Here is a 25,260-nt window from a genome sequence, read left to right as displayed (position 1 = left end):
TTGTACCGAACAATCACAGTGATTAAACTTGGTTGTGACCATGATCTTGGCACTCTTCTGCTTATCTAGGAACTCTAAATTTAAGTAAGATGAAATATTGCTTTGCTTTTGATATTTAACTTTAGTAGTACTCTAAAGTTAATATAAGGGTAATGGCAGTTAACTACAGTCATAAATGCCAGGCAGGCTGCACCTGCTATCCTGCACTGTGAAACAGCTTGTGTTCCCTTCTTGTTCTGCCTGGAATGGCTTGAATTACCATCTTTCTCTTTCACTTCTCTTCTTTATTTCTTTAAGAAATCTAACCTGGCTGTGGCAGTTACCACTCAGGAAGTTACAAGGATGGGTCAAGAGTACACCTTCATTTTCCTTTTGACTCAACTTCAAAAGATTAAATGTAATTCGCTTATAAGAATTCATGTAATAATCTATGTAATCCAGGTGCAGTAAACATGGAGATCAAAAGTCCTTAGTCAATAAGGCTTGAAGTTCTCATGACTTTGATAAATTGGTAACTTTATAATAATCTGATAACTGCAGGTTTGGATATTCCAGAAGTTTCAGCTCTGTTGCATTCAGTTGTTCTGGAATGTGTATCTGTCTCTATAAGGGCAGTTAATTCTTTGCTAAAGCTGGCAGTACTCACCCACTTTAGGTTCTGAGCAGTTTGGTGTGTCTCTCCATTCATTAGAGAAAAGGAACTGTATACACAAGGTGGCAAACAAGATTTCTACAGTGTATGTCTTACAACATGGAGATACATAGCCTAAATGTGATTATAATTGATGCATTATGTATATGTAATCATGACTAATACTTCTTCATTGCTTTCTTTTCCTATATTCCCAGGGCAGCTCATGAGAGCTTTTACAGTTTTGGCCCTAGTTTATAGTTCAGAGGAGGACAATGGCAAATGTGAAATGTGTGGTCCCCAAAGTGAATGAGTGGCAATGTTAGAAAGAGTTAAAATTTATCCCTTTATAAATTTTTTGTAGTTTTTTCATAAATGATCTTCAGTTGACACTTTTGTAAGTAACCCCTAAAATGTTGTAGATGATTGTTTGTGTTATGGAGGCAGTTTTGCCTTGCTTTTCCTTGAAGTTTTTGTGAAAAAACTCACTCCTATTTTGTGAAAATACCGTGAGTGGGTGAAGTCTGCATTTCTACCTCTTTACAAAAAATAGATTTCCAGTAGAACTATTTTCAACTTCCTATGTAAGAATACTTATTTTTTACTGTAGCTTTCTAGTACTGATAGATTCTTTAGCTAGTTTTTGCTATACTTATCCAGGCAATACCTGGAAGAAAAGCTGATTACAGCCCTTGAGATACAGTTCCCAGGAGTCAGATCGACAAAGGGGTTAAAAGTGAGACAGCCTTTTACTTGGTGGAAGTGCAGTTGTTGATTCAAGGCTCTCAGTAAATGATTGTTGGAGATCTGCCATGTGTAGCTGAGCATTCAGAAAGTACACCACAGACTCTGTTTCCTCCTGAGGAGCCTTGTCTGTCAACATCTCACTTTAATTGTAGTCTGTAAGGTACCAGCAGGCAGGCAAAGCTCACCAGCCAGGAGCCATGGAAGATCCAGTCTTCACTGACATCAGTGAAAATGCTAACAGCACCACTGTCTCTGAGGTTTCAGATTCTGAGGAAAATAAAGGGGGTGATCTTTTTGATCATGTCCATGAAGATTCAGCATCCCCTTTTTCCATTACTAATACCCCAGAAAACATGGATGGTAGTAAGGAGAATTCAGAAGATAGCTGTAATGATTCTGTGGCCTCTCAGCATGGAAGCGATGGAGAAGATGATTCTTCATCTCACCATGGTGCTGAAGAAGACTACCCACAGCAGCAGATGGATCTTATGAGCCCAATTCTGGAAGACAAAGATGAAGAGGGCTCAATGTTTGAGAGCAACCTGCATTTTCCTCCAGATTTCCAGTTTCGTCAGAGACAGAGCACTTTTACCAGCTCTTCAACTTCCCTCAAGTTTCCCCTTAACAATAACTCTGGAGAAACTAACAACTTGCAGGAAGATTTTGAGATTTCCGTTTTTGTAAAGGTAAGAACCTGGGTGCTCCTAAGCATACCCTACTTTAAAACCACAAATCAATATCTGCATCCTCCAAATCGGTGAAATACAGCTACCCACTGCTTTGCTGTCAACTCTGCTGCAGGGAGCCAATCTCTTCGTTTAACTCTTGCATCTGTAAGCAGAGAAAGAGGTGATTTGTGTTGTGTGGAGGTGCCTGGGATTTCTTCATTCAAATGGCAGTATGGTGCAAGTATTCTGATTGTTGCTGCAATTCATTTATTCTGGGAAATCTCTCTGCTGTTACAGCTAGGCTGCTACTACTTAGTTGAGCTAGTTCAGCTATGCCTGCACTTCACTATCTAGCAGCTGAGAACTCAAAAGTAATAACTGTGAATCCTATGAAGAAAACTGAATATATAGTTTAAATAATGCTTATCCCTGAAAGAAATTTTTCTTTCCTTTCTTTCAATATTTAGTTTTCTGTAACAATTTAAACATGTATTTTCATTAATTTCCAGTTAGGTCTAAATTACTGAGAGGGGTTTCATACCTTCTCTCACCTTATAAAGGATCACTTAGGTTTCAAAACTGTAAACACCTGTGTTCTTGAATAAACATTATGATTCCCTTCAGAAACACACTTGTATTTAATCTTTCTCAACATTTATTAGGCTGAAACACAGGCCTGATGGTTCCTTCTTTTTAACTATATAAAAATGTTCAAGATCTTGTGTATCTTGAATAGAACAATACACCATGATTATAATATTCTGTCATTTCAAGAGAAACCTCATGAAGTTTGTCACTTTTCAACATAAATAATATTATCAAAATCTGTTTCTCAGTTCCATGGGGGCTTTGGGAGCTGGAGGAGAGATTTTGTCACAACACATAATGAGAAGTATTTTCAGCAGTCGTTATTTGGTTAAATGACTCCCTGAAACAGCACCTGTCCTATTTCTGTTACTGGATCATGGTCATTACTAAAATATATATTGGTTATATGGTCAAAGTAAGAGCTGGGACATTAGTTCTATTTTATATTTCTGCATGTTGTCCTGTGTATGTGTTAAAAGTTGCAGCAATTGAGTACATTTTGTTGGTTAGCAACTACATGGTGTTAGCAACCTGTATTTGGGCTTTAAAATCATCTCTTTATTTTTCTTATTCTTTCTCATTCCTCTCATTTTTCTATGGATAAAATAAGAAATGTGTGCAGATGTTCCCATTCAAGCAGTTAATTTGAAAAAGTGAGAAGAGAGGCATTTTGCATAGAACTGTCAGGGACAAGTTCTGAGGAAGTCCTTTTCCTTGCTTTTGTTGTGCAGAGTAGTTGATTATCCCATAAAGGTTCTTATCAGCTACTCCAGAGAGAAAGGCAAACTGTGCTCTCTTCACTTTGGAAACGTGACTGCCCGGTGTCTTTGAGATGTCCTTGAGCCCCAGGAGATCCCTACCTGGCTGAAAGGCTCTCAGGTGATCCATGCTGTGCCCAGTGGGCAGGGCACTGGGTCATGCTGGGTAGGTGACTGAACTGAACCCCTGTTACAGTGTTTTACTCCTTGAGAACGTGCTGATGTTTAGTTTTTGGCTTTTTGTTTTTCTGTCTTTCTGGGGTCAAAGTAATAAAGCAGTAACTCCATGGAGTGCAGATCCAGCTTTGCTCTCGTCAATTATCTATTTAGCAAAAGTCAGCCTGTAAAATGGAAGGTCACAGAATAATATATAACAAGAGTAGTGAAATCCCTGAGGTCTGTGGCTTCTTGCACATGGGGCTGATATCTCAGTTGTGTCAATAAATATTACTCATAGATGGTTCCCTTCTCACATGGTCTCTAGTCCACCTGAGGCCAGTGTTGCTCTGAAATTGGGTTCATCTGGGTTTGTACTTTTCTGCAGACACTAACAGTGACAGCAGACCTGGTGCTGTAGGACAATGGTGATCATGGCAGTTCTGCCATTATTTATTCCTCCCTTTGCTTGTAGAACAAATAAATCTCTGTGAATGACTGGAAATGTGAGTGTCAGGGGACTGAACACCAGAAACAGTGGGAAGATTAAATGGTATCTAACTCACAGTGCAGCTGGATGGATAATGTTTACAGTAATCCATTCATTAGACACCAAGAAAATGTTTACATCACTTTAACTCATTTTTCACTGATTATCAGTGCTTGGTAACTATGTCATGTCAGTGGGCTATTTCAGGATGTGCCATAAGGTAAAAAAGGAATTCCCTGTGCCTTTAACAGCAGAATGCAGCATGTAACAACATGAATCTGTTTGTATGAATCCAGCACGTCCAGGCTTGTCACAGCCTCCTTAATGCCCTTTCAATAACTCTGTAATTTATTCAAACAAAAGCCTTTGCAATTTGAACAGAAATATGATTGGCACAGAGGCTGTGTTACTGAGTGCACAGAACAGCCTGACCCAATCATAGCTCCAAGGTCCAGCCTTCTCCCCTTGTACACTGTATTTTCCTATTGAGCAGAATGTTTGTTCTGAAGATTTGGGTTTCTTTGAAAATTTTAACTTTTTTGTTTTCCTGAAGCTTAAGTTGTTATTTAAAGAGCAGTCCTCCAATTTTCTTTTCAGAAGGAAATTTTTGCCCTTCTGTTTTGTTGATGACCTGAGACTGCAGATTATAGCCTCTCTGTACTCATTTGTGCCATAGGAACATGGTTCCCAAAAGAAGGAAGGCAATTCTTTACCCCAAGCAATAAACACCTTGTGTTAGGCAAAAATACCAATGCTGTGCTGTGATTTAGCATCATCAGCCTGCACCTGTTGGATCACTGCACTGGAGTAACAGAGTTATGGATGCTGGAGAGCATCTCTGGAGATCACCTTGTCCAATCCTTGCTCAGAGCAGGATCACCTACAACAGCTTGCTAGGGTTATGTTTGGTTTTCAATGTTTCCAAAGATGAAGAAATCCCAACTTCTCTGTGCAACAACCATTCTAATGTCCTACCATCATGGGAAAACTGTTTTAAATGGAATTTTGTGTGTCTAGATTTGTGCTTGTTGCCTCCTGTCCTTTTAGTAGATACCAATGTTTATATTTAAGAATCAGAACCTATGCATTTAGCTGTTTGAATTATGGTAGCCTTCTATAACATTTCATTAAGTCAGGAGCTGGAAAATAAAGGATATTTTTGTTTTTCCAACAAGATGTTTCCCACTCCCTCATTTGAAGTGCTGAGTCCTGCACTTGGGTCTCAACAACTCCTGCAGTGCTGCAGGCTGTGAGAGGAGTGGCTGGAGAGCTGGAAAAGGAGCTGGGGGTGCTGGGGACAGCAGCTGAACATGAGCCAGCTGTGCCCAGGTGGGCAAGAAGGCCAAAGGCACCTGGGCTGGGCTGTACCAGCCATGGAGTGGGAACAGGGCCAGGGCAGTGACTGTGACTGTCCCTTGTCCTGGGCGCTGCTGAAGCCACACCTCAAATCCTGGGTTCAGTTCTGGGCCCCTCATGGCAAAAAAGAAATTGAGGGGCTGAAGCGTGTCCAGAGAAGGGAATGGAGCTGGGAAAGGGTCTGGAGCACAGCTCTGGTGAGGAGCAGCTGAGGGAGCTGGGGGCTCTTGCTTTCCAAACTCCAAAAGGAGAATGAAGCCAGGTGGGGGTCAGGTTCTGCTCCCACATAACAAGTGACATGATGAGAGAAAATTCCTCAAGTTGTGCCAGTGGAGGTTTAGGTTGGATATTTGGAAATTTTTTTTTTTTTTCAATGGAGAGGGTTGTCAGGCACTGGAACAGGCCACTCAGGGAAGTGGAGTCACCATCCCTGGGCATCCCAAAACATGTGGATGTGACACTTGAGGACCTGGTTTAATGGTGAACATGGTGGAGGTTCTGGTTGACAGTTGGACTTGATGTTATTCCAAACCTTACCAATTCTGTGATTCTGTGGTTCTTTGATTTCTAAGCCAGGGTTATCTAAGGACTTCAACTTGGTGGCACAACTAACTCTGTGCTAGTTCCCTACTGACTGCCCAAGCTGAGCTGAGCTGTTGAGAATGACAGACCACATTCCTCACAGGGACAGTGACACTCATTGTGTCACTGGGGAAATCACACTTCTTCCTAATGAGTTGCCTTTTCTCTTGTTTTATTAAGCATTCTGGAATCTGTTGAGAAAATTCTGTTTAGGAATGTGCATTAATTGTTCAGAACATGAACTCGCAGGACAAATCTAACTTTAAGGATGATTTAAAGAGAGCAGAACCACATGGATGTCCAGTGAGAAATTAGTGGTTGAACTGGTGTTTTGCTGAGCAAAACTGAGCATTTCTTACTACACTCATAATCTGCAGAGGAAAACAGCTGTATTTGCAGTTGTGGGCTGTTAGATATTTGTAAGCATAACTGGGTGTCCAGATACCTCCTGGCAATGGAAACCAGTTAGTCCTCTGATTGACTCCAATGCAGCACATGAGGCTGGTGTTCAGCCATATCTTCTCCACCAGGTTTGCAGGTAGAAAGGTAAATTCAGGCTGAAGCCAAGTAGCAGCTGTAACTTTCCATATGTACACAAAATTATAGTTTGTCTTTTTATAGCATTTTAGCCTTTAAAAATATTATAAATAATAAACCTAACGGAAATGTGCAATTATTATTTTGGTCTTAATAATAAGCTTAGAAAAAGGTTGAGTGATTCATAATCCACCTTTTAAACAGCGTTAACTGAGCAATCTGAGAAAGGAAAAGATCCAAGAACTATTTTCAGAATCTTCCAGTCTTGGCAGATTTACAGACCAAGATGCTGAAGTTAACATGTACACAGCAGGAAATTACTCATGGGGAGCCAATATCCTAACGTGATGCCTGTTTTGATAATTAAAATGAAATTAATGGTTGTTTATTCCTGCAAATGCTTGAAATAGCTTACAAGTACAATAAAGTATAGAAATACAAGTCTGGAATACCAAGTAATGTGTCCTTCTGCTCTCAGTCTTATCTAGACTATCCCTAATAGATGCTTCTTTGGGAACATTCAGTGATGCCCATTCAGCACCTGCACCAATTAGTCTCTGTCAATGCTTAATTATTGTCCTGAGACAATATTTTCCTTTAGTAAAATTCTATTGCTCTGAATTATGCTATTTTTCTTTTTGTTATACAATACCTTTATGTATATAGAAGACACAGATCAAAATTTCCTTCAGTCTTGCTTTCTTGAACTAAACAAGTCCTTCAGCTTGCCTTAAAGCTTGAGTCATTTCTAAATATTGAGTGGTTTGGTGTGTTGTGGTTTGGGGTTTTTTTGTTTTAGGGGTCATTTTTATGACCTTTTGCAGTCTTTCTCCAGTTAATTTGTATAATTCTTAGGCTCCAGTTTGGAAGTACAAGTAGCACAAATAGCAATGCTAATAAAAATTATTACAGCAAGCACCTCTTTAATTCATCATTTATCCAGCTCTCTATCTGTTCTATTTTAATGTATTTTTGAATCCTTTAACATTTGTATGGTTCCTCCAGCCCTGATGTTTTCCCAATAAATGCTTCAGTAACAGTCTTGCCCATTTGCAAGCAGGTGTAACCAGTAGTACTGCACAGTTTGCAGCTGCCATTTGACTTGTGGAACCTCAGGTTTCTCTTCTGTGAGAATTAGGTTTCTCTTAGTGGTGTGATCAGACTCTGATCATCCCTCACTGGAAACAGCATGGTTTTGGAGTCAGAGAACTGCTCTGACATAAATCCAGTGTGAAAGACACCCTCACCAGTGCTTTTGCTCTGCTAACTCAGAAAATAAGATACACCTTTAGCACTTCCACATCACTGTGCAGACCCAGTGTGGCTTTATGGCTCCCTCCTCCACCCTGTCCTGTACAGCAGACTGGTAATCTCTGAAGTGTACACAATAAACCTAATAGCTACTAACCCTTATTTCTGAGGAGGAAAACTGTGCTGTGGGTCTCTTCACAGCTGGATTTATGCCTATTCAAATTACTCTGTGTGTGTGTGTGAAAAGATTAGTGACAGCGGTTCTGCTGCAGATAACACCCACTCCCCCAGCTATCAGTCACCAGCAAAACGTGTGTTTCAGCAGCAGGGCAGAGCAGTTTGCTTAATCTTTTGGATACAAAGGGGAAAAGGTCTTGCTTCCAACCCTTGCTGAGTGTGTGCCTCACTCAGGCACCTGTGGAGAGGTTTGTGAATCCATTTTGAGCTGGTGCTCCGTGCCCCCCTCAGTGCGCGGCTCCAGCCACAGCGGTGTCTGGGCACAGCGTAGCAACAGCTTCAAAATACAGACCTGGATTATCTAGGATAGGAAATTGTCCCTGCACAGTGATTGCAGCAATGGCCAACACAATGTAAATAATGGAGGTCACACCGAGAGAAAATTAAACCAGGATTTATTTACTCATTTGTTTTCCTTATATATATTTCATCTTGTGATTCCCTCTTTGATGTTCTGAAAACAAGACAAGGCTCTTATCAAGGCTCTTATCCCAGCATGTTTTTTGGTTTTTTTTTTTTTTTGTTTTTTTTTTTTTTTTTTTTTTTTGTTTTTTTTTTTTTTTTTAATTCTCAGCACCTACATTTTTGGAGTGAAAAATGTTTAGATTTGTGGATTGATTTTTTCCTGGCCTTGAAAACTTATCTGTGTAGCAGTATTGTCAACTGTTAAAAGGATCCTGTCCAAAACAGAGCAATTTGTATTATTTTGAATTGCTTATTTTAGAAGTACCTATAGAGCAGCTCTACTGAGACTAAGATTTTACAAATGCAAAGTAATGTACAATCCCTGCAGAGCAACAAGTGATGATAATATATCACCTATTTTGGAGTCTGCAAAAGGAAAGCAGCATTTCTGCTCTGCTCTTTGTTTTCTTTAGATATCAAGGGTTGGATTTGGTTCATCCAACTGAAGGCGTGTCTGTAAGCCATTAACTACACCTCTGCAGGATATCTAGGCTCTTTCTGCAACAAAAACCTATCTGAAATAGCATGGTGGGATGTTAATTCCTGTGGCCAAGTGCAAGCACCACCTATAGAGGGAGGTTCCATGTTAGATCGACCCTGTTCATTGTATGGAGCAGGGCCTAATTCAGTTTTCCAACCACGGGCATCCCCTGCTGGTTTAGATGTCTAAAGGCTTCTTTCCTGTTTCCAGCTGCCTCTGGAGTGTCCCATAGATCCTGTCTCATATATGTTTATGGATTTATTCAGCTATTCTATCAAATGTTGCTGGATATCTAAGCTTAGGCAAGTGCATCAAGCCATAAACTTTCACTGAAAACAATGGCCTGGTCACCTAAAGTTAAAAAAACTGAATACTACCAGTGACAGTTTAAATACAAATCTTGGACTAGAAGTGAATTCTGGTAATGGACATCTGGAAACAAACTTTGGATTGATGAATTTCTTTTTTCAGGCTATTTATTTTCCCTTTTTGTTTCAGTGTCTCCGCTCAGCAACAACTGAAGTGCAAAAGTGATCAAACAGTGTGATGTTGGACACTTCTGCTGTTCACTTACAGTCTAAATGAACCAGATAAAATTATTTAATACATTTTATCATCTTTCCAAGATTGAGAACCAGCATTCTTCCTTTAACTTCAGTCAAATCTTATCCTTTTTTTTAACAGCAATCCTCATATATGTGTCTTTCAAGTGTATTTGTCTTAGAATCACATTTTATTTCAGACACCACAGTAGAAGAGAAAAGCTAACTGAACATACTGAATTTGAATTCCTAGATACTGCTTCAAACACAGCTTAAGATTTTAATTGGGAAAAGAAAAATTCTTTTTTTTTTTTGGGTCAGAAGACCCTGCACTAAAGGCAAATTTTCCACTGTTGTGCCACTAGTAAATAACTAGTGTATTTACTAGTTCATTTAGAGTTACTCAATGTCCTCTCATAACTATGTTTGTGGCTGAACCAAGACTTATAAATATTTTTATGAATTTGTGGCAATATAAAAATATTTACTTCTTTGTGGAAAATGTTATGAACCTGTATGAAACTGACTTCTGTAGCAGAAGAAAAGGAGGAAGTGTGTCACTCAAAAATGAGTCATTTATTTGTCATCTGCAGGTATGATTTTTATATTTAGATCTCTAGGTGATCTTTTTCATATCAATTAGTGAAACAATTGTAGGTGAATTTGCACGTCTCTGATAATGCACGACGTCAGTGACATTCATGACGTTACAATGACGTGCTCAGGGATAGCTGGGAAGTGAATTTGTCAGTGCACAGGTCTGGTTTCAGTACATCCAGCAGTGTTCAAAACCAGGATTTTGATTTACAAGTTAATTGATTTTCTGTTGCAGGCTCCATGCAGGTGTTAATGAAGTAAAACTTGAGAACACATCTTCTGAGAGAAAACCATTATCTTCCTGCTTATATGTTTATAAAAGATGAGGCACAGAAAGGTAGAAATAATCTGCACACTGACCAAGATGGTTTCTTTGAGGATTCTAGGTAATCTGAAAAAGAAATTCATAGGACTGGATGTGACTTTTTTGGACATGAAATCGAGTATCCTGTTACAGACAGCCTCATCATGCAATACTTAATTCATAAAGTGATCAAAGTCTATTTAGAAACTATTACTATTAATTTTGGAAATCTGTTTCAGAATGTCACTGCTCTAAAGGTTTGACACTTTAATTTCCATATTACCTTTATTTATGTGCAGTTAAAACATCCTTGCTCTTGTGCCAGCATGGTCCATTAGTAGTCATTCATGCACTTAGCTCTTTTAAAAATCAGTTTAGGCTTAGACAGCCTCAGATGTTTTGGGGCTAAACCAGCCAATCCTTTTTGTCTCTGTTCCTGCCAGTTGTCATAGTAATCCCCTTCTGCACATATTTTCTTTCCATAAAGGTGCCTTTTTTTTTTTTCACAGCTGCATCTTGTCTCAGGTTGCTTCTGCTTTTATAGCTAAACTAAACAAGCAGCAAAAAGATTCTTTTAATAACCTCCTGTTTAAAGATACCTGTGATTGAGTAAACAAATTGTATTTGAGGTGAAATGTCTACGTTGCTGTGCTTGGGAGATCTCAGCACTGTGTCCCTGTAACTTGAAGGCTGGTTGAGAAGCAAATGGAAGGAGTGGAAGCTTTGCATATGAAAATATAGGTAATTTAAGCACTCTTCAGACCTCTACTCACATGTATTTGTACCACTTGTGAATTAATTTTAAAATCTATTTGATTAAAAATCTGACCAGCAGAAGTGTTTTATATTTGCCCACATTTATACTTGTTCTATAACTATGTCCCTCATTGCAAGAGGGTCTCTGTTAGCCAGAAATGGCCAGTGAGGTGTCCAAATAATACTAGCAAGTCCTCAGTAAACAGAAATACCAGAAGGGCTAATTTAAACTCATAAAATTTTTGTTTTTCTTAATTCTTCCTAATTTTAATACACATTTTTCTCACCATTTCAAATTAATTTCTTAAAGCCTAAAGTTATTACAAGGTCATATTTCCCAAAAAAGTTACTAAAAGAATATGCTGGACAGAAGTCCAGTGTGAAGAGTTTATTATACACCAAGTGGCCTGTTTTGAAGAGGCACCAATCTGTCTTCCCTTCCTTTGGTGAGCACATGGATTTGTAAATAACCACAGTAAGTAGTTTCCAGTTACACAGTACATAGTTACACGGTGACATAAAAATCACCTCCTTTGTAAAAACACCAGAGATTGATTTATATGTATATCACACTGAACGATTGCATCACTTATTGGACTTCATGAGGCACCTTAAATTCACTCATTTTTCACCAAATATAGGCAGGATGCTTATCTGTTGAATCAGTAACTTGCTCACGGCCCTAACGCGCGTCCTTGGTGCGCTGGCGCCTTGCAGGAGCCCGAATAAAGAACAGCCCAAGTTCAGAGCAGCAAATTCAGTCGCTCGGCCCCTCCCTGGGAGATTGCTGGGAGTGAAGTTTGGCCAGGGCAGAGTTTGTGCGCGGCCCCAGGCGCGGATTGGCCCCGCACCCGGGGCTGATAACAGCTAAAAATAGCCCGGCTATAAAGCCCGGCGGCAGCTCCGCCAGCCTGGCATTGCCTCTGACCGCCAGCCGGGGAGGAGGCCGCGCTCTGCCAGGCCCTGCAAGGATGCGCCCCAAGAACGCTCTGCCGCCCATTCCACTTAACAATTAACTTGTCAGGAATGGACTGTGTGACTCATGGGGATGGTAACCAAGTACATTTTATGTTAATTAAAAAAAAAAAAAAAAAAAAAAGAAAGAAACAGACTGAAGGCCAGATTTTCCAAGCAGATTTTTCAAGTGACAGGTGGAATGTCTTTGGAAATGTGCCCATAGAATACTGTGTACAAGAATGTTGTACTTGTGTATATATTCACATAATCACCTGTATGGAGAGTGTACTCCATGACTATGGAGTTCTGAACACTTGGGAAAACAAATGTATTTTGACTAAGCTGGCATTGAGGAGTTCAGGAGTCTATTCTTAGCTTGCTGTTGATTCTGGGGAAATTCGGTCATTTCCTTGAATTTTTCTTCACTTTCAAGCTTTTGTTTTCAGATGTAGCCTGGGGAATCAAGAGAGTTCAGTGGCTGAGTGCATTGAAAGATAAATCTTTGGGTGTCTGAAGTCCTTTGGATGAATAAAGAAGATATCAGTGTTGAAATGCTCCCATTTTAAAGTTTGGCAAAAGTTATACTGACTTGAAAACAGGGTGTAAATGGGGAAAGAATTCGAAAGCATTAAAAATCAGTGGCACTATCAGCCCTATCAATAATAAACTATTCCCACATGTATTACCTCCAGTGGCTGTGAGTTCTCCTCTTTGATTTTATGAAGCTTTGCACTATTAAGTTTTTATGTGTGGATTCCCCTTCATTTTCATTACAGCATTTTAAATTTTTTTTCTGGTTTACAATAATAAAGTGCAAGGTTTGTAATATCTTGGAACAGTGACAGATGACCTGGCTACCTTACTTTCAGTTTTGATTCTATATACTTAGTTCTCTAAAAAGGGCTATGAATTACCTTTTAATTTGTTGTTTAATTGCTAGATCTCTCATGGCATATGAGAGAATTGTGGAGCTTGTTGGTTTTATAATTCTGTACCCTAAAGTCATCTTTTTCTGGTCAGGAGACCCAGCATGGTCAGAGATGACAGAAACTCCCTCTAGTCAAGACCCAGAGCTGAGAGGAGTCAAACCTCACAACACACACAACTTCACCTTTCTGAACTCTGTTTTTCTTCTCTGAAAGTCAATTTTCTGCATGAACCTGTAGGCAAGGCTTAACTGGAGAGTCTCTGTTTGCTGCCACCCTCTGCAGGTGAATCTAGTTTTCTCTCAACATCATAGACACGTTTATATATATTTATTAATTAGTCTGGTATCAACTCTGACTTGCTGCTTGACTAGAAATGGGTAGAAGTTGCTAATAATGAGTAAAGGGGTCCATATCTCATTAGAACTTTTCCAGCTGATGGGGGTCTCACAGGAAAGCCTAGTCCATTTTCTACAGAATTGCATCAGAGTTGTGTCAGAGCAGTGAGACTGCAAAGACAAACTGGGATTTCACATTTTGGTGGTCTGTGAGGTTGTTGCCAGGTGTTGCAGCCAGTGGCCAAGGGTCCACACTTTTCTTATAAAAGTGATACCTGCTACATATTCTGTGAAAATTTGTGATTTTGGCAAAAGATGGAATTTTTTTGGAAAATCTTCAATTTTAGAGGCAAAGAACCCCCTCATGTCTTTTTAGTTAGACTACCCAGTATTCCCAGTTCTGACAGACTTAAATAAGGCACCACTGTTATTTAGACTGTGCTCAGTGCTGAATTTCATTAAAAATGTACTGTTGGTCTTAAGCCAACCACCTTTTCAAGAATTATCACCACCATCTTTCACTTAAGGATGTGGGATATGTTCTTCGAAGTCCTAATGAGCTGGGTTTGAAGGTCACCAGCAAAAAGCTGTTAATGTGATGGTTACCAGCAAAATTCTGTTAATGTAAAAAGAGTATTAGCAGAAGAGAAGTTCACATCTGTGCTGAACTCACCACCTTGCTTCAATTCATCCTGGTTGTTGGCATTAACTCTGCAGTGAAAAGGATCCTCAAGCAAAAAAAACCAAACCAAACCTAAAATGGAGTATCAGCAAGTCAGCTTTAGGTGCTGCAAGATGTGGAATTCTTACTTTGAAGTTTCTTAGGAAGGGAAAAAAGAACAAAGAACCTGCCATTCATTTCATGATAGCTTGAGGTGATGCATTAAGGCAAGTGAGCTGGCAAACTTTGTGGAAAGTTTATCACAGAAGCACCAAAAGGTGAAATGAAAAATGAATGAGGGCAATTTATTAAGGAGAATGGAAGAGTTCTTCAGTTCACTGAGAGGCTCAAGGTCAGGCAGCTCCATTAACCCAGGCTAGCAGCACTGCCACTGACCAGAGGCATCACCATTGCAGAGGTTAAACTTTGCTGCCACAGAGGGAGGTAAGGATGTTGAGCCCTGCTATTTCACACTGATCCAGTGTGAGTTTTTCAGGGAGCAAAAATCAGAGGCCGTTTTCTTAAGACAAACAGTATCTACACTGCAGAGGATTCTGAAATCCACAGTGCAGATCCATGCACATTACCTGCCCTGCAGGTACTGATGCCAGTGTGTAAACCCATGGGGACCAGCCTTAGTCATGAGTAATTTCAAACTCAGCTGCTGAAGGCTTCAACTTTTAGAAATAATGTGCATCAGAACATAGAAAGTAATTTCAGCTCTCAGCCAAATTGTTTTCTAAACAACAGTGTGAAACACTAATGTGTCCAATGAAATCAGCAGCAACTGTGCATTCTTTGAGCCTTAATTCCTGGGAGCAATTGAAGCCTAGCCTGAGAGGTGTGTGAGTTGTACATGCCATTTTAAATCCTTTCTGTAAATAATAATTCATAAATCAGGATTAAAGTAGTGTGTTGTGTGCTGGTCTTTTATTTGGGAAGGGATTTAATCCTAGTTTGCATGTTCATACTTCACATCTTAATTAATTTAGACTTAATGATAAGAAGACTTTATGATAGACTTTATGATAAGAAGCATACAAAGAAGTGAACACAAATAACATAAAAAGGGACTTGCATGCTGAACTCCTGTAAAACAAGACAGGAATATGCATTACTTACTCTGTTGCAGACTTGGAAGTAAAAGAATGTAATTTTAGTTCTATGACAGTAGTGAGTCAACAACAATGGGTACATCACAATTACCTGGTGCTGTTTTTCTCCACCACACTTGATAGCATGGAGGATTCATTTTGAAAAGCAGGAGCTGAGGATTTCTACATTTCTCCTTTTATCAGCTACATTATCCATAGGGCCACAGTTTAGGACAATCTGTTATGCTCTCCATTGTATCTCCTACAATACCACTTTCCAGAGCAGTCCCAGTCCTGGTTGGGAGTATCTTTTGTTTTTAATTGAAATGTCAGTTTTGGAATGATAGTGAAATAAACCACTGCCCTCCAGAAGCCTCTGAACTGAATGCAGCATTAGGAGATGATTTTGTACCTTTTCAGAGCCACTTCCTTACAAATGGGTACCTGAGGCTGTCTCTGTGTGAGCACCGAGATCATAATCCATAATGCAATCCCTCTTCACACTGAACAGCAGGTTCAATTTTCCTTTTCAGGTTTTCTCTTGAAGGTGTTAATGCTTATTAATGTTACAGCAAAGTTTGATGCTGCATCCACATGAAAACATAATTATATATAAAAATAATTCCATGGTTTTGGACTAGAACTTTGCAAAACTCCAGTCTGTACTGATTCATTCTGCTAAACAGAAGAGTTTCAGCAAGATCATTTTAGAGCTAAAATAATGCTTTTTAATAAAAAGATAAAGGAGAGCTGCTGTAACTCATGGCTGTGATGGATTCATAATATCTGGGGGTGGGTAAGGAGTGGGTTACCTCAAACTGGCCAGTTAATGGAGTGCAAAGTTTTCTGCTCTAGGCTTTTCCATCCCATCCCATTTATTGGAACATTCAGGCTGCACAGCTGTTTTTGTATCTCTTGAGGTCTTTTCTTCCATTACCTTGTGTGTGGGAAAATTTACAAAAAGGAAAAAAATCAAAGTTCTTCCATCAAACCAACACATTTTGAGGTACTGTACATCTTTAGAGTCAAGGGAAAGTATCTGGTCACTGAGTGCTGGCATGAGGCTGATGATAAGAGCTTTGTATGTCCTTGCATGGCTTGTACATTTGGGAATGGGAACAGACCTGCTGTCTGGCCCCAAATATCTGAGACAAATCTTCTGATTTTTTTGAAATTCAGACAAGAAATCTATAGTAACATATTGTAACTCAAAAGAAAATAGAAATTACTGGACTGATTCTTTGCAGTTTTTAACTTGTTAAATGTGTTGCATATCAAAACTACCAGCATCCAATAAATGCAGTTGGAAATTGCCAGTAATTCAGAACTGCCTCTGGAACAGATGTTTCCATAACCCATTCAAACTACCCTGGCTGCTGCTTAGGTGTGGAGTTTTTTGACAACTAAGCAGTTAAATAATTCCCTGGTAAAATGATAGGCCTGAATACCATTTACTGCATTTACTGCAGCTGCACCAAGCTTTTACATCTTTTCATCAGAGCAATGAAAAATATTTCCTGTGTCGTATAAAACTTGCAATACCTGCTCTGATGGAAGGAGCTGGATGGAAGCACTGGGGGATTGATGTGCTTTGTGCTCTGATCCTTCTTGGTAACGTAGCAGTGTGCTGGAGAACTGATAGAGTTACATTCTGGGTGCTTGGCCTCTGCTTCACCCCCTCAGGACAAATCTTTGCTGGAAGTGAAGCTTGGATCAGGCCTGTGAAAGCTGATAGTGCACCAGGGCTCACCTACAATAGAGCCTTACGTAGGGACGTGGCTGCTCCTTTTCTGAAGCCATCTCTTCTTTTATTAATGGGATGATGTGCTCATATTCATTTCTATATCTCATAAACCTCAAACTATAATGACTTGGCTTGTGAGGAGTTCATAATTCAGTGTCTAATGTTCTTGTGTGTAACTCAAAGCCTCTGCTACTTCTGACTTGTGAGAAAATGATAGGCCAAACTAAGTGACTCATTCTTTGCAGTAAAATGAGAGTGTACTAATTATTTATCAGTATCTTACCCTTAATTTGGCTGAAGAAAGAGCTGATTTCATAATACACAAAAGAGCTGTGTAGACACTAAAAACCATTATAGTCAGAAAGGTTCCACCCAGATGTAAGTGATAAGTCAGTTTTATATGACAGAAAACAGTAAATGCATGAATAGATTTCTAAAGCAGCGCATATAAAAATATATAAATATATATATATATATGCATCTATATATATTTCCTCCTACTCACTGCCTTCTACAATCTTGATCCTAAATTCAGCTCCCAGAATCTATTTTTTAAAAAACAGCATTATATGAACAAGTTATGTTGTCTGTTATGTTTGGTCCCTTCTAGGGATCCCATGGGGGTATTTTTGTAAAGCAGAGGGAATTTTTTTTCTTTAGGCGGGCTAGCTTATTCTTTCCATGGATACCTAAAAGCAGAGCTGGAACACCAGATGTGTGGTATTTACTCCTCAACTTCTGTAGCCTCTGAGCACCCCATATCAGGTCCTGGGGCAGGGGGTGAGGTGGAAGGAGATGGGGAAGGCACGTCCCAGTGGCTGCACTGCCCAGAGCGCCTGAGCCAGGTGGGATCTGGCCCATCCCTGCAGCAGTTTATATCTGGGTTAGGATGGAAATGGCTGCAGGACACCTTTGCTCCCTTTGTATTGCAAAGTTTCCCTTCTGCTTTGCTGAGCCTCAGCACAATAATCTTCATCTGCAAACTAATTGCTAATTATAACACACCACTAAACCCAGACAGTAACTGGGAGGGAAGGATTTGAATGCTTTAACACGTTGAGCCTCTACTGAAATTGCTACATCTAGAGTTTGACTTTCTGAAGCACAAGGCACACACAACTTCTGGAGTGAGGGATGGCACAGGCACAGAAATCAGGCTCTAAAGCCATAGATGTTTTCTACTTAAAAATTACTGCAGGATTTGGCTGCCCATTACATGTTTATCTCATTACCCTGGGCTCAGTGGAAAAAATTAGACACTTCTAGGGCATATTTTTTCATTCTAAAATAGACATCTAAATAGGTCACATGCATCACAACTTGTAAGTGCTGATGTTTGGAAAGCTGATTTTATTTCTACCCTTTGGTTTAGCATTAGCAGCATTACCTCATTACTGTGCTCATAGCTGGCAGTATCTTCTCTTCCAGAGCCAATGGTCCTGGGATAGAACTTGTTCAAACCACTTGCCTATATCAAAACAATGTTTTCAGTGAGGCTGAAAAACAATGTTTTCAGTGAGCTACAGGTAACCTCAGCCAAAATGATCCATTTCCTATTGTTCCCAAGAACCCTTATTAAAGGGAAATTATGTCGCCACGAGGTGCTAGAGCAAAATAATTTTTCTGCAAATCCCAAAAGCTTATAATTGTATAGTTAATAATGCATTATTTTGGGATGCATTTTGGAGACACAGTGATTATTCTCAAGTTTTTGGCAGACTTTTATAACTGTAATGCATAATTACAATGCAATGATTCTTTCTGCCACATGCAAGTACACTTAGCCTATGTGCTTGGAAACTTGCCGGTAGGCTTAAGAATAATTGTACTCTAAATGTTTGGTAATTAATGTGCCTAGTCCAAAAATTACATGTAAAAATTTGAAATCAAAGGAGTAATAACATTTAATTCTCTTACAGTTAACCTTCCAGTTATTTGAATGACTGCTAATTAGATCTAAAAACCATAAGCATACTTTTACAGTAATTATAATGATGATTATGTTGTAATTACAGTTGCAACAGCATAATGAGATTTAGTTGTTAACCATTTCAGTCCTTCATGTAGTGCACATGAAGCAGCTGCTGTGGGAAAATTCCCATAAAACTTACCCAAAGGGCCATGGAGGTGTTGGCTGTGACTGCTCTGGAGCTGTGTCAAATGCCTGCAGAGAGAACTGGAGGTCACCACAGAAGCACACTGCTAAGAGCACCTTCAGAAAAGGCGAGTGTTTGATCATGTCAAAACCCTCCCCAAAAGGCATCTCTGTGTCAGAAGGGGAAGATAAAACTGCTCAAGTCCGGCAGCTCGAGCTGCCAACAACCTGTGAGCCAGAGCTTTGGCAGTCCTGAGACAGGATCGGGGCAGAAGTGTAGGGAGAGACTTCCCGAAGGCAGGAGGACACGACGTCCCTCCAGGCAGGGATGGGGATGAGGAGGAGGTGCCATTGACCCCTTCACCTCTGCCTGCTGTCCCCACCTGTGCCAGCACTCCCTCCCTTCGTGCCTTTTGGCTGTGTCAGGACTTTCTATAGGTGCCACCTCATGCTCGGCGCTGCTGTGTGGTGCCCTGTGAGTCACGCCAGGAATGCAGGGCGAAGGAAAGGGAGTAGGGATGACACCAGCATGTCAGCAGCAGGCTGAGGCCCTTGGAACTGTCCTCTCATGCTCCATCCAGCAAATCATCGCCCTCCTGTCCCCCCTCTGCAACCAGCGCCCCGAGGGACATGCTGAGAAATTGTTATGGGACCCAAACATTGCCATTCCTCTGCTCCTGAGCTCCATCAGAAGTGGTCACATCACAGGTGCTTCTCTCACTCTGTTTTGGCTCCTGCACAACTTTGTACCCCACACATGGTGGGGGCTGCTGAGGCAAAGCTCTGCTTTTCTTCCCATTCCTTGACTGATCCAACAGCCAGTGCACAGGCTCTTTTTCTCTTACCTTTCTTAGCAATAACAATGTTAGGACTTTGAACAGCTACAGGCAGGACAAACACCCTTCAGAAAAGCAGGAAAAACATCACTGTTGCTTAAAGCACCGAAACCAGCCCGGCTGCAGGACTTCCTTCTTCCCTGTCCCTGGTGCTCCCCGCTGTAGAATGAGGGAGGGAACAACAGAAACGCTGAAAACAGGGAAGAGCAGAATTATTTGTTCAGAGACCGATCCTGCCGTAGGTACCAGGAGCTTGTCTCCTCCCCTCTGAGTTTAACCCCACCCTCTGTTTTTTTATGCTCGGGGCTATTTTGGGCAGGCAGCAGGGCTGCGGCTCTGACAGATGAGGATACTGTACCAGAGCACAGCAGCACTTGTTGCTCTGAAGAACTACCGTAACAGGGACTGCTCCTCTGCTGCCTGCCTTTTCTTAATTCTTATTAATTTAATTGCCTGCAAACTTGTTTACTCCAGTGCTTTCGAGCTTTATCACTACAAGTGATGTTTTAACAGCTTTGTGGGAGCGGTTCACAAGGGAAACTCGCACGCCGGTGCAGTTGAAACCTCCTTTTGCCACTTAATATCAAGAGATCAGCTGGTAGCCTTGGGGGTGAAAAATGACAGACTCTATTTCTGCTAATGGGGAAGGAAAGGACCCTGAAATTGAGCTCTTTGTGAAGGTAAGTTGCGCTGTGAACTGGACACTGGTGTGACTCTCAGATCGGCTCAGCTTCTACTGAATAATCAAACTTTAATTTTGTGGCGCTGAGCGAAAGCGGTGCTGTGGCAGCCTGTTATCTCCTGCACACACACTCACTCTGCTTTCTTCTTTGTGACATTAGAATTAGGTAATGTTGTGGAGGGAGAGTCAGGGTTCCTGTGTTTTATTGTTAATTCTCTCCTCCTGAGTTTGATCTGTTATTCTTAGCCTGCTGCCTGCAATGTAGTGTCCTAACTTTAGACTTGAGGCTGTAGGCTTCAGGTTTTGCTCTATGAAATCCTGACTTTCTTTTCCTTTTTTGGGAAGATGGGGGGTACCAGGATTTGGTACCTCAGCAGAGGCTGTCAGGTCTGAAATGCTGATGAACCATAAAACAATAAGGACTGAGATAAGCTGTCAGTCTTCTGATTATTTATTGCAATGCTTCCCTTTTTTCCCCCTAAACCAATAAAAACTTAATCAGTTTTTACTGTCAGTTTCCTCAGACTGAAGCTCATTCTGATTTTATAGAAGAGTAACTGAGAACAGAAAGCAATTTAATGAAAATATAGAAACAAATACCACACCTTTTATGTGGATGAATGTTTCAAGTTGTGTATGACTTGTTGGTCTTGGGCTGTAAAAACCTTACCACTAAAATCAGTGGCACGGTGGAAACCTGTGACACATACAACCTTATTAATGGCAAACTTCATGCAAACTCAGTCTCAGTGAAGAGCTCAGATTTTTTGATGTTCAGAATGTTTTAAGGCCTCTACACACATTGAGGCTGAGATCCTCTATGCCCATGTAAAATCATGGAATGGCTTGGTTTGGAAGGGACCTCAAAGATCATCTTGTTCCAATCCTCTTGCCATGGGCAAGGGCATCTTCCACTAGACCAGGTTGCTAAAAATCTTGTCCAGTCTGGCCTGGAACACTTGCAGGTGTTTGGTCTCTCTGAGCCTAATCCATTCCTGTAAATCCATTGGATTATTATAAATATGTGGGAGTTACCTCAGACCCTTAGCAAACAGGGCCCTGAATGATTAGGAAAGCAAATTCCAACCCCTCCCTTCTGTCAAGATGAGAGTGTGTAATTGCTTTGTACTCCCTGATGGATATTTTGGGCTGTAAGTTGAAATGTCAGCCACATCCATGATGTGTATACACAGTCTCTTCACACATCTTCCAAAACCAGTCAGTTCAGGTGTAGGTGCTGTGAGTGAGACTGCAGTGAGGTCTTTTTCCACAGCAAACAGATTTGACAAGAATTTCAGGTTCATAAGAGCCCCATAGATACTTTTTACAGAGAGCTTAATGTAATAAAATGGACCAGCATGACTCCATACAACCAGACACCTCACCTCTTACAAGTTGTTTCTACCAAATTGTGTTTAATGGAGATGTTTATGGGCTAAAAAATAGGTTTGTGATGTTGTTTGGTACTCTGTCATGAGTCAAATGTGTGCTGGAATGGAAATATGCAGCTACTGATTTGTTTTAGTGCTTGCACTATTTCACTGAGGCTGACATGGATGTTTGTGATATGTGGTTCTTTGACTGCATCAGCTGTTGAAGTGAAGGTCATTGCTCAGATTCATTGTGTGAAGCTCTGGATCTATAAGATACTGGGGAAAATGAGCACTGCATTAAACCAAGCCATGCCACCACCTGAAGATTTATAGCTCCAGAAAGAACATTTTTAGTAATGTGACTTCCTGCATAATGCATATTACAGAATTGCATAGAGACTCACATAAAACTCAGAGCTGGAACAGAAGAATTAATTGGTATCTTCCTGGAGACTTTCCATTTAGGTTGAAAAATTGCAGTTCTTGATGTTTTGGAAAGGTGCCATTAATTTAATTAAAAGTTTAAAAGGTTCTATAGTAAAGCATGTGACCAGAGTATTAAATTATACACCTCAGAAGTTCAAAAATAAAAAGAGAACATCCAAAGGAGAGACAAGCTGAAAAATAGGAGAATGTAAGAGAGTCATGAACAGGTGAAAACTTTTCTGGAGGATGACTGCAAAGAATAGAATATTGGTAAGGTAAACAGGAAGGCTGATCCAGGAGATACTCTGCAAAAGAAAAGAATTATTCTGCCAGTTTTAAGGCAGGAAAGAACAGAAAAGTGGGAACTTCTGGAGGACCATGAGATACTGGGACAAGTGGCAAATGTAAATATACTGGACCACACTTGAGGCAAGTTCTGACAGCAGAGGATGTTAAGATCAATGAGCAATTCCTCATTTGAGTTTTATAGAGGTGATACTTCACCCAAGGAAAAGAGTTCTGTCCTGCATCCCCGAAGGAGCACGCAGGAAAGGCAGCAACAAGTGAGAAAATGTAGGGCAGTAGATGTGGCCTGCTGGAAACTGTATCTTCCACAAGCCCAAAAAAACCAGAAAGGGCTGTTTTTCACCAGCCACAGTGTCCCCAATAAAAGCATTTTCTGTCTCAGGTTAAAAAAAGAAAGGTGTTACACAATTGCTCTATTTCCCTTTGGTGTTTGTCAAGCAGGAGCCAGGCAGACAAGCAGGGAGCAGGGCTGTAACCAAAAGAGCTGCTCTGTAACCTAATGCAGGCTGGCTCGGGAGCTCCTGGGCTGCACAGACGGGCTGGGCACCGCCAGGACACGGCTGAGCTGCTGTGGCAGGCACAGGTTGGGTGGTTATCACACCTATTTGTTATCATCCCCATTGATTTCACTTGTTTTCTAACGGTGCCCCAGCCTGCATCTGTGAGATATTTTTTTGTGAACAAGTGTTTGTTCTTGCAAGGTTGTGTGTTTGAGAGCAAACCCCCCAAATCTGGGGCAGGACACAAGGAGAGAGCGATGGTGGGAGGATGTGCTCTGCCAGGGAGGTGGTGCTGCCTTGATCAGATGTGCAGCTTGTGTGAGCAGGCCTTTGCTGAGCACTGAAACTCTCCAGCAGCAATTCCCTCTCTAAACTTGTTTGGCAGGGAATTGGGGGAGGCTGCCACAGAGGAGGATTTGATGCGTGGTGCTGTGAGACGTGGGGAAGGGAACCTCGGGAGGTCGTGCTGCTCTGTGCTGAACCCAGCTTGCTGTAACCCAGGCTGATTTCAGTCCTCTGTGTGCTGGAGAAGCAAAGTGCTTCTGTATAAACAACAGTGACACCCTGCTGGAAGGTATATTTAGCTTTTCCTGGCAATCTTGCACCTGTATGCGTGAACATAATGGCAAAATTGAAATAGTGCTCTTATTACATGAAGTAATACAATTAAAACCCATGAGGGAGGACCACAGGACTTTTGTGGCTTCTTTTTGTTTGCAGTGGAAACAGGTGTTTCGATGTGCGTTCCTTGCCTTTCAGGATTAGAGTAGTACCTAATATCAAAAGTTAATTTGAAGGGAGATACATTGTACCCATGGAAAACAAAACATGATGCAAAGAGGACTGCATGCTCAGAATGCAGTCCAGAAAGCAAACAAACCCACAAGTGAGCCAAAGTAAATTTAATTTAAAAAAATCTTTCTGCTTTTGAAACATTCTATAACAAGATATATCTTAACCCATATTTCTGATAGACAAGAGATGGTGATATGGTGGTAGGAGAATGTGTGGTGAGCTGGCAGGCAGGTGCTTCTAGAAGGAGTCATTGCTGTGGCACTGATGGATTAATATTATGGGTATGTTCATTGGTGTCCTGGGCTGGACTCGAATCAGAGGGACCAGTCAGTCAAGGGAGGTGATTCTGCCCCTCTGCTCCACTCTTTTGAGACCCCACCTGCGCTGCTCCGTCCAGCTCTGGGTCCTCAGCACAAGGAAGATGTGAACCCACAGGAATGAGTCCAGAAGAGGCCACAAATGGGATCAGAGGGCTGGAACACCTTTGCTATGAAAACAGCTTGGAGAAGAGAAAGCTCCAGGAAAACCTTATAGAACCTTCCAGTACCTAAAGGGGATAGAGAGACACCTTCCACAAGGGCAAACAGGATAAAGGGGGATGGCTTTAAGCTAAAGGGGGCTAGGTTTATATTAGATTTTAGGAAGAAGTTCTGTATATTAGGGTGGTGAGGTCCTGGGACAGGCTGCCTGAAGTTGTGAATCCCTGACAGTGTTCAAGACCAGGCTGGCTGGAGCTCTGAGCAGCCTGGTGTTGTAGAGGGTGTCCCTGCCCTTGGCAGGAGAGTTGGAATGACATCACCTTTAATGTCCCTTGCAACTTGAACCATTCTAGGATTAGCTGAGCAAGAGCTTTTGCTTAAATGTGCAAGGCTTTACTTCTCAGTGTTCACCCACAGTCACACTGAGCACCCTTCCAGGAAATGTCAAGGTGCTGCAAGTGTAGAAATCAAAAGAGAACTCAGAGGCCTTGAACTTCCACAGTCTCTACTTCAGAAATTTGACATGTCCCCATCTACAGCTGACTGGGCCTGTTAGGATTATGTCCAAAAGTGATGGCAAGATTTAGTACCAAGCTTACTGCTCTGAGTGAATGGGTCAGTCAGAGAGCCAGGACAGAGCAGTCACCCACAGCAGTGTGCTCCATCAAAGCCCCAGGAGCTGCTGCTCTCAGGAAGGTATTGCTGCCCTTCTTGTGGACACAGTTATCCCAGAAATTATCTCAGGGAGCAGCAAGCTGGGTGGGGTTTTGCCTTTTTTTTTTTTTTTTTTTTTTTTTTTTTTTTTTTTTTTTTTTTAAAGTTATTTCTGCTTGAAAGTTGATTTCAAACCAGCCCTGGTTTGGATTTTGGTGAAGTGTCACATAGCCTGAAAGGAAGATATA

At 41.0% G+C, this 25,260-nt stretch overlaps 1 protein-coding gene across 1 annotated transcript in view; it reads left to right on the top strand.

Annotated features, from left to right (window-relative positions):
• The first annotated feature begins 1,575 nt into the window (after positions 1-1,575).
• Positions 1,576-25,260, top strand: part of CLIC5 (chloride intracellular channel 5) — a 68,629-nt gene continuing 44,944 nt past the window's right edge. Inside the window, exon 1 of the mRNA XM_058020903.1 lies at positions 1,576-2,064. Within this exon, the coding sequence (XP_057876886.1) occupies positions 1,576-2,064 (489 nt within the window). The remainder of the gene's footprint in view (positions 2,065-25,260) is intronic.

The sequence above is a fragment of the Melospiza georgiana genome, chromosome 3, assembly GCF_028018845.1.
Source record: "Melospiza georgiana isolate bMelGeo1 chromosome 3, bMelGeo1.pri, whole genome shotgun sequence".
Lineage (NCBI taxonomy): Eukaryota > Metazoa > Chordata > Aves > Passeriformes > Passerellidae > Melospiza > Melospiza georgiana.
This window is presented reverse-complemented; position numbering and strand designations above follow the sequence as displayed.